At 37.6% G+C, this 9,381-nt stretch overlaps 1 protein-coding gene and 1 pseudogene across 1 annotated transcript; both read left to right on the plus strand.

Moving 5' to 3' along the window:
- The first annotated feature begins 3,389 nt into the window (after positions 1-3,389).
- On the plus strand, positions 3,390-5,242 carry LOC101296743 (annotated as a pseudogene).
- Positions 5,243-6,193: 951 nt separating this feature from the next.
- LOC101298470 (LYR motif-containing protein At3g19508-like) lies at positions 6,194-6,807 on the plus strand. The gene is made up of 2 exons (XM_004289701.1): positions 6,194-6,427; positions 6,511-6,807. The coding sequence occupies exons 1-2, from the start codon at positions 6,233-6,235 to the stop codon at positions 6,562-6,564; spliced, it is 249 nt and encodes an 82-aa protein (XP_004289749.1). The 5' UTR covers positions 6,194-6,232; the 3' UTR covers positions 6,565-6,807.
- Positions 6,808-9,381: the final 2,574 nt, after the last annotated feature.

Genomic DNA, 9,381 nt, shown 5'->3' on the forward strand with positions numbered 1-9,381 from the left:
TAACTAACTACTACTACTACTACTACTACTACTCTCTCTCTCTCTCTCTCTCTCTCTCTCTCTCTCTCTCTCTCTCTCTCTCTCTCGTTGAGGCCTCAACCGCCGAAGCCTTGACAGCGACGCTCCTTGGCCTCAACACGACGAACCTCGGCATCGGCAACGACTAACCTCGGCCTGGACGAAAACGCTCCTTGCCTCGACTGCGACAAACCTCGATCTGGACAGCGCCACGTCCAATTGATGAGAAATCGAATTTGAATCCAGATCTGACTCGTTCTTTGTCGTCAGAGCTCGCCGATCTTCGACTCTAGCCCCTTATTCCTAGCTGAACCGCGAGGCGCTAGCGCTTCTAGTAGTGCTCCCGCTCGTGGAGTCGTACTGCGTGGAGGTGGCGTCTAACTACTTGGTGGTGGCTTCAGATAGTCGGATCGTAATGTGTAGATCGGCGTCATCGCTCGTCAAGAAGTAAAGATCCAAGGTCGAGGCTGATCTCTCCGAGGTAGGCGGCATCACTCGCCAGCAGTGCAGATCTAGACTCCAATCTTGCGCAATCGTCGTCGAGTTAGTCTAGGGTCAGTATTACATCTTCTGTCTACTCTGATTTATGATATTTTAGGCTATAGTAAATTTATTGGGGAAAGTAAAAACTTTCTCAATATTTATTGCCCCCTCAATAAACTGTTTATTAGAAGTTTACTGCCCCTGGTAAAATCTCAATAGAAGTTTACTGCTCCCTCAGTAGAAGCCAGTAAAACATTTTTCATCATTACTGCCCCTCAATAAGGTTTTATTGACCTCAGTAGAAGTTTACTGCCTCCAGTAAAATCTCAGTAGAAGTTTATTGCCCCCTAATAAAACATTTTTCATCATTACTACCCCTTAATTAAACTTCAGTGATGATGCAGTATACTTCCGGCAAGGTTCGGTGACATTTTGAAAAAATCTGACAAAATTCTGGCGACCGGCAAAATTCTGGTGACAGGAGTCCGGAGTCCCGTGAGGTTCCGGCCAAATCTTCTCTCTCTTCCATTTTCTCTCTCTATGCATGTTTAAGGGTGAGGGCAAAATAGTTCTAAAATAATATTGCTTGTTAAGATTTTAAGTAAAGATTTGGTCATTTGGGCACAAATAAAGGTACCTTATATTGGAATGGGCTCTTAAAAAAGATTGTCATTGAAATTGGTAATGGGGGGTTGAAAGTAGTACTAAATAGGGTTTCCATTCTTCCCAAAATTCTCGTCAGTTACTAATTTCCTTGCTATACAAGGATTACAAGCATCTTCTTCCAAGTTCAGCGATCAAGATCGAGAGTATCGTCATGGCCAGCACTTGCTCGTTTCCTCATGATCCCCTCATCAACCTCGCCAAGATGGCTGCTGTAAAGGCATAAGATACCGCATAAGAGTTCTTAAACTTCAATACTTTGAGATGGCGACCAAGCAGGCCATGGTGGCCAAAGAATTCAAACCCGATTTGCAAGGTGTGGATCACTTCATCCTAGCGTACCAGATTCATAATACCGTGTCAGAGAAGAAAGATCGGTACCATGTTCTTGGCTTCCAACAGGTTACTGATCGACTATGTAACCATCAAGAAACAATATAAAGAATTGGCTCGCTTTGTGCACCAGACAAGAATAACTCAATAGCTCTGCTGCTGCAGAAGGGGCTTTCAAGCATGCATGTCAAAGTGGCATGGGACTTCCTCTCCGATCCTGCCAAAAAGAAGGCTTACGACAAGTCGTTAAGGAGTTCGCAACTTCAAGGGTCTAATGTCAAGAACACTCGCAAGAGGGCATGCCCTAAGGGGAAGACCGCTACTACTGGAGATGATCTGGCCAACAAGAAGACTATCAAGATAATGAGGACAACAGCTGCAGGCCAAAAGACCTGTGTAGTCTGAGGATATCTGTAGATGTAGGGTTGCTTAGTTAATTATATTGCTTCCATCAGTTTTGGATCGGAGTGCTTGAATTTGTAAATCATATATTATTACCTACAAAATCCTATGTAAATTAATGATTATCAAACTTGGATTTGTTCCTCATGAGTTGATCAATTTAAGAACTTTCTCCTGTTTTTATGTGAACGTCTAGATTAATTAAAGAAACATTCAAGCACTCTCATCGATCAATACGTTTATACGTACCAACTAGCTAGGACAAGGCTTTGAGCCTTTGTTCATATTACCAAGCAGCATCGTTATCGGTAATCATTTTAGCAGGCTGTATAGCTGGAAGTTCTCGTCAAAAATGGTATTGTTTCTCCATGCCACGTTCTTTCACAGATATATTCCAGCAATTAGCTTGTGAAGGAAACTATAGGGCACTGCTGCAAACCTCCCTAATAATTATCTTCAGAAAAAAAATTAAGTTATCCATGGATTCCATTCAAACCCAAACGGAGGGTACTGTAGATTGAATTGGAACAACTAACTTGTTTTTCAATTATAGCAGCACGAGAGCAATCCCTCATAAAGATGAAGTAGAGACTCATAGGGCAAACTAGCAAATTAAAGAGCATCAGAAGCGAGTTGTCTTCTAAACCTTTCAACACTCACAAGTTTCCCACCAAATTAAATTATTAAGAGACTTTATACATTTCAGCATAGATGGTATGAACAGTTGCCATATAAAAATTCCAAGTAACTAAGTTTTTTTGTTTTTTTTTTTTTTTAAATGTAAACATTCCTCTGTAAATATGCATCTTGACAAGTCTACATAACACCAATCATAGCATAAGTCTACGAAAAATCGAAGTTGCTTAAGTTTAAGCTTCAAATTTTCTAGGAGATCAATTTGCTAGATTTGGATGAACAAGTCTTTATCACCAATCAATATTATTGGTCATTCACCAAACAACTGCACGTAATTGTGATTGTAAAGAAATCGAAATCACCATGAAGAGTCCATGCATTCACCCAAATAACTGCAAGTAATTGTGATTGTAAAGAAATCGAAATCACCATGAAGAGTCCATGCTGAAGCACCACTAGAGGACCCGGCTGAGCTCTCAAATCCGCATTCGGATACGAGATACGTGTTGAAAACCCAAGAAGTAGCCATCCCTAGTTTGAATCTGCATAATTTCAACAACCAAATTGAACAATATAATTCGTAGCTCTCTCAAAACCATCAAACTGAGTCAAATATGCAAAATTACCGATGGACTCACTTTGCTCCGAGCTAGGGTAAACTGTTGCGGCGTCAGAAAGCGGTGAACGTAATACAACTCAAGCAAGGATTTAGTGATACATTCCTAATGTTGTTAGGGATTCATTTTCCTAGTTGATAACTGCTTCATTCTCTCCCAATATATACACCAAGTACGCTTAACAGTTAATTTTTTACGCACGCATTGGGACACATAAGCTCTTAAGTGAAATTAACTATGGCAAAAGGGGAGGCTCCAGCTATTGGCATTGATCTGGGAACAACTTATTCATGTGTTGGCGTTTGGCAACATGATCGGATTGAGATCATAGCCAATGATCAAGGAAACAGAACGACACCGTCCTATGTTGCTTTTACTGATACCGGGCGGTTGATCGGTGATGCTGCAAAGAATCAAGTCACCAGCATTCCAATCAACGCCGTTTTTGGTATGTGATCAACTTTATGTTTATGATTATCTCCATATATATATAACTAATCAAATTTAATGAGGCCGGCTTTCTTATATACGCTATCTTAGAATTGGGATAACCTCTGTATATCATTATTGTGTAACCACACTGGACGAACCAGAGTTAAAACCATTCTGAGTATACCTGTCATGATAGTTAGATTCTATTGATAAATAATGAAACAACTAATGTAATATGCTCTTGTTTATAATCTTTCAGATGTGAAGCGATTGATTAACATGAAATTCAGTGATGCATGTGTCAGGAGTGATGTCAAATTATGGCCTTTCAAGGCTCGTGGTGTGGGTGACAAGCCTACAATTGTGACAAACTACAAAAATAAAGAACAGCAATTTGCCGCAGAAGAGATATCTTCAATGGTTTTGAGTAAGATGCGTGAAATTGCAGAGGCCTACCTTGGAATGGCAGTCAATGATGTTGTTATAACAGTCCCGACATACTTTAATAACTTTCAGCAACATGCTACCAAAGATGCCAGTGTGATAGCAGGGATGAATGTGATCTGTATCCTTAACGAGACAATAGCCGTAACTATTGCATACGGTCTTGAAAAAAAGGCCATGACTATTGGTGGTAATAATGTTCTCATCTTTGATCTCGGTGGTGGTACCTTCGATGTTTCCATACTTAAAATTGAAGACGAGGTTATTGAGGTAAAAGCTACTATAGGGGTGAAAATTTTGACAATAGAATGGTGAGCCATTTTTTGCAAGAGTTCCAGAAGAAACACAAGAAGAACATCAAACATGACCTCAAAGCAATGAGAAAACTGAGAACATCTTGTGAGCAAGCAAAACAGATTCTTTCTTCAACTGTTCAAACCACCATTGATATTGATTCTTTATTTGAGGGTATTGACTTCCACTCTAAAACAACAACAGCGAAATTTGAAGAGCTGAACATAGATCTCTTTGAAAAATGTATGAAGAATGTGAATGACTGTGTGACAGATGCCAAATTGGATAGGAATATTATTCACAATATTGTTCTTGTTGGTGGATCTAGTAGAATTCCCAAGATACAACAACTACTGCAAGATTTATTTGATGGCAAGGAGCTTTGCAAGAGCATCAATCCTAATGAAGCAGTTGCATATGGTGCTGCCGAACAAGCCACAATTTTGCGAGGTGGTGTTGAGAAAGTGCAAGACTTACTCTTGTTGGATGTAATTCCACGTTCACTTGGTTTAGAGCTTGATAATAAGGAATTTGACGTTTTCATCCCAAAAAATAGTACCATTCCCACCAAAAAAACTAAAGTTGCCACAACTAGAGCCACAAACCAATCCTTTTTTATACTTCTTGTGTATGAGGGCGAAGAAACAATAGCCCCAAAAAACAAATTGTTGGGTTATTTTGAGCTCCGTGGAATTCCTCGTGGTCCAAAAGGGAAACCTCATATCATTGTTTGTTTTGAGATTGATGCCAATGGAATTTTAATTGTTTCTGCTGAGGAAAAACGACTTCGTATCAAGAACAAGATCGTGATTTCCGATCATAAAGAAGGGTTATCTAAAGTGCAAATTGAGAAGATGATCAAGGAAGCAGAGAAGTGCAAGAAAGTGGAGGCTAAGCCTGCACTAGAATACTGTATATAACATGTGTAGATGTTTCTTCGATCCTCTCTCAGCACAATGCCAGAAACTCAGCCAAGACTAATGAAAGTTTAAGATCAATAACAATAGTTTTGGACCGTCACTACTGAAGTTGTGATTTTTATTCTGATTATAAATTCAGTTGAAGCATTTAAAAATCCTAATTTTTTTGCCTCACTGTACTAGGAAAAGGAAAAGGAGGGTTTTTTTTTTTTGGTTCACTCCAAGTTCATATTAGGTCCCTGTGTGGCTAGGCAGTTAGATATAGATTGATTTACACTTGAGCATTCTTATATTTAATGTTTTGTTTTCCAAAAAGGTGAATATCATTGTTTTTTTTATTTTTATTTTTTTATGTCTATTGGCCATTGCTTTGAGAACTTTCACTTTGTGACACCTTCTTGTGTCACTTTCACTATGTGTCTGTGATTGTAGGGTTGCTAGCCAGAGAGGATTAGTGACATTAATTGTAATCAAGTACTTAGCGAGATTAATTGATTAAGTCCTTTCAATTCGGTTTATGAATTCATATATAGTCTTCTAGCTCCCGTTACGAGTTAATATGGTTACTTTTGGGTCTGGTTTGGTTCGTAGAAAGCAACCATCAAGATAGGAAAGTTGTTATTTTCCTGTGTTTGGAAACATTGAAGGAAAAAAAATACTTTCCTGATTGAAGGTTGAGAAAATGTAAGGAAAAATGGTTCATTTTAAAATCCATAAGAACCAATTTTCCATCTCCGTATTTATTATTCATAATTTATTATTTTAATTAACAATTTTTTAAATAATTTTTCTTATGTTACCAAACATTAATAAGTTTGTAACGGAAAGTCATTGGAAAGACAAATGAGTTACTTTATTTTTCTTAAGAATTATTATTTTTTTTTAGGTCAGAAATAATTTCTCAAAAAAGTATTTTAATGGTTTCTCAAAAAAGAACAAGGAAAAATCGCAGAGAAGTTTGTGAAGGTCTGGAAGAGAGGGAGAGGAGAAATGTTGAAAGCTTTGAGAATCTACGCGGAGGCTCTGAGATTGGTGCGGCGGTTGCCCAAGGACTCAAGGCCTTACTACGCCAAGTATCTTCGCGAGAACTTCGTCAATTACAGAGAGGTCGAGGTTAACGATGACCAAGCTCTCCACGACCTCTTCAATCGCGCTTACCTTCATTCCCTCTGGGTCCTCAACAAGGTCCGTCGCTTTCCCTTTTTCATTTGATTCCTCAACTGGATTCAGTTCCTTTAGGTTCTTTTGTGATTTGATTTGATCTGCAGTATTCTGTTGATGAATCCGCCGCCGATAAGTTGAAGAAGATCTGCACCGGTTAGTTGAGGTGTTCGTGTTCTCATTTGTACTCAAATGAGGTTTTGATCATTTTAAGATTGTCGAAGAGTTGGTGGAATTCTAGACTATGCTACAACGCTGTGTATGGATTTTGGAAATAATAAAAACATATTTGAAAGATTATGGTAATGGTTTTGTGGTACTGTTGTTATTGCTGTTGCCTTTTGTTTTTCCAATTAAGGTCTTGATTTTTTCCTTTTCTGAACTTGAGATGGAGCCTTACAACACATGTCTCTAGTTATGTGAACAAGGATGATTAGGATTTCTGATGGCAGGGGAACTTTGATTCCGCTGTATAAGTAGTTTGCTGTATTAGGGAGTTGAACTGAGCTATAGGATGATAGGTACAATGATTCCCTTCACTCCTTCAAAACATGAAGTCTAGGAAGTCTTTTTGTTAAGTCATGTTTATTTTAGATAGAAGGGGATGGAACCCTCTGAAGTTTTCATGCAAATTTTTGATATTTTTGGGTTGTGTGGTGGCTTCATCCCTTGGTTTTTTTTGCAAACCCTAAACTCCTAGCTTGACAGACTAAAAAAAAATTGCAACACAAACCCCAAATTGGAAACTGTGGAGGCTTGTCAGCAAAGAAGTTACAAGTTTGTTCAGGGATGTTTTGGACATGTTCACATTGGGAGTCATCGTCGCAGCCATGTTGCTTATATCCAGGTACCCCCAAGGCCCCATACACCTTCAATAGCAACATAAATATCTGTCTATGTATCTATGCAAATATAACAATTGTCGATGTTATATGATATACGATTTTGCATCAAAAACCATATAAATTTCTTTTGAGGTAATCTTCATAAATATTCAATTTTCGGAATACTCTGAACTTGCATGATTGGTTTCTACATTATGCTGTACTTGACATGATTGGTTCCTTCCGAGCTCTCTTATATATGTGTTGGGAAACATGTTCGTTCTTTGCAGGCAATTGATGTGCATTACAGTGACAAGAGACTTGGTGGAAATTGTGGGAATTATAATCAGGAAATTGTATGTTTTCTCCAATTTGCTTTATACAGCTGTTTCACCTGAACTAATCTATTATTAATTTAATTTTGTCTTTCGGTGCTCATTAAACTATTGTGTGTTACTTGTTAATCTTTATTGAAGCCATATAGTTAACTTCACAAATAAATTGTATGCATCTTCATTTATGATCCAGAGTGTATTTGGTTTCAAAATGTAGTTTGCGAATGAGCTATGGATGTGCAATTTAAATTCTTTGATTGCACAAAGATTTTCTTCTGCTGCTTGACTATCTAACGGAGGGAATCACATAGATTCTTTTTCAAGTTGCTACTACTAATTTTAAATTGAAGTGTGTGTGTTCGAGATAAGTGCTTTACCGTTTTTCTTGTGCCAACATATACTGTTTGTGATGAACCAACATATACAAGTAGCTTACTGTTATGTATGAAAGCTTTTCCTGAAATGTCTTCAGCTTTTTATTATTGTCACAGAACCCGTCAATAGCTTTTCGAATATGTGCGCAGAATTTCGTATTTAAAGTCAGTAGCTAGCTTCTAATATCAAAATGAGTATTATATCGTACTTCTCTAGTATCGATTATGTCATTTTTTTTTTTGCATTTCGTAACATAGAATTCTTTATCCTGACAGCAACGAGAATGAGAACATTATCGATCAAATCTTGTCTCTTGTCTTGTATGTTCAGTGGGGATTCCATACGAGAGGGTTTCAGAGGGTAGACTGAATGTCATGATCTCGAATTCCAGTATATGTTGTGGGCATCAGGGTGTCTGTTTTTTCAGGGCATCCCAAAGTGTGCTTGCTGTGATTTTTTGTCCTGCATGATTTTTTTTGGACATTATATATAGGTTATTCTTTAGGTAGTTGTTGATTGTTGTAAAATGGCTGTAGAGAAATTTTGCTCATGTATGCCATCAAAGGGATTGCTTTTCTAAGAAATTTATTGGTTTTAGTAAGTTTATTGCAAACCATGATTCCAGAGCAAAGCTTGCAAGGGATTTTGCTCACTTAGCTTCTTTCCAATAAAACCAATAAATTTAGGGAAGTGAAATCCACACTCCCTAAATTTAGGGAACAACCTAGGTTGAACAGCTGCCATGATGAGAGAATGAGAGCCTTCATGCTTCCGCCTCGCCCTCTCTCTCTAAGAAAAAAAAAAAAAAATTGGAAGGAATATTCTCACCTATAGATTAATAGATAGTTATATATTAGCCTCTATACCCGCAATACTCGCGTGTCAAAAACATGTTTTCAATAGATAGTTATTTTTTTCTCATTTGTAACTTTGTTTTTTTTTTTTTTTTTCATTTTATTAAGTTAGTGGGTAGTGGAGAGTGGGGAGTTTCTTGTCAGTTATAACTCTCACCCATTGTAGTTATCTCCTTTTTTATTTATCTTTGTTTTTTTTATTTTTTATTTATTTTTTTATCTCTTTACCATAATAACCTTCGTGTTTGGTTGTAAGGGTAATGTGATAGCTGGGCAAAATCGGCAGATCACATTTTGGTGAATTTGGAACGCCGGCTTTATTGTAGTAGAGATATCTATGCCTCACTTTCTTTCATATATCATATCAGACTATTTTGAAGCCTAATATTGTGAGACTATTTTTCACGCAGATTGCTAGAGTGAAATTAGTGTGATATATTGTATTAAAAGAAATGCTAAGGATCATAATGTTGTTTTACTATGAATGGATATCTAGTTGAGGATGGTATGCTGTGCAATACGAAAGTATCAGTATTAATAAGTTATGAATCAGTCGCAACCAATAACTCAACAAGTCTCAAGGTCCACTC

Source organism: Fragaria vesca, linkage group LG2 (assembly GCF_000184155.1).
Source record: "Fragaria vesca subsp. vesca linkage group LG2, FraVesHawaii_1.0, whole genome shotgun sequence".
Classification (NCBI taxonomy): Eukaryota; Viridiplantae; Streptophyta; class Magnoliopsida; order Rosales; family Rosaceae; genus Fragaria; species Fragaria vesca.

Excerpts from the sequence above, each read along its gene's own strand:
- LOC101298470 (XM_004289701.1), top strand. The coding sequence starts at position 6,233 with ATGTTGAAAGCTTTGAGAATCTACGCGGAGGCTCTGAGATTGGTGCGG. Across the intron at positions 6,428-6,510 it reads CCCTCTGGGTCCTCAACAAG|TATTCTGTTGATGAATCCGC; the intron begins GTCCGTCGCTTT and ends TTTGATCTGCAG.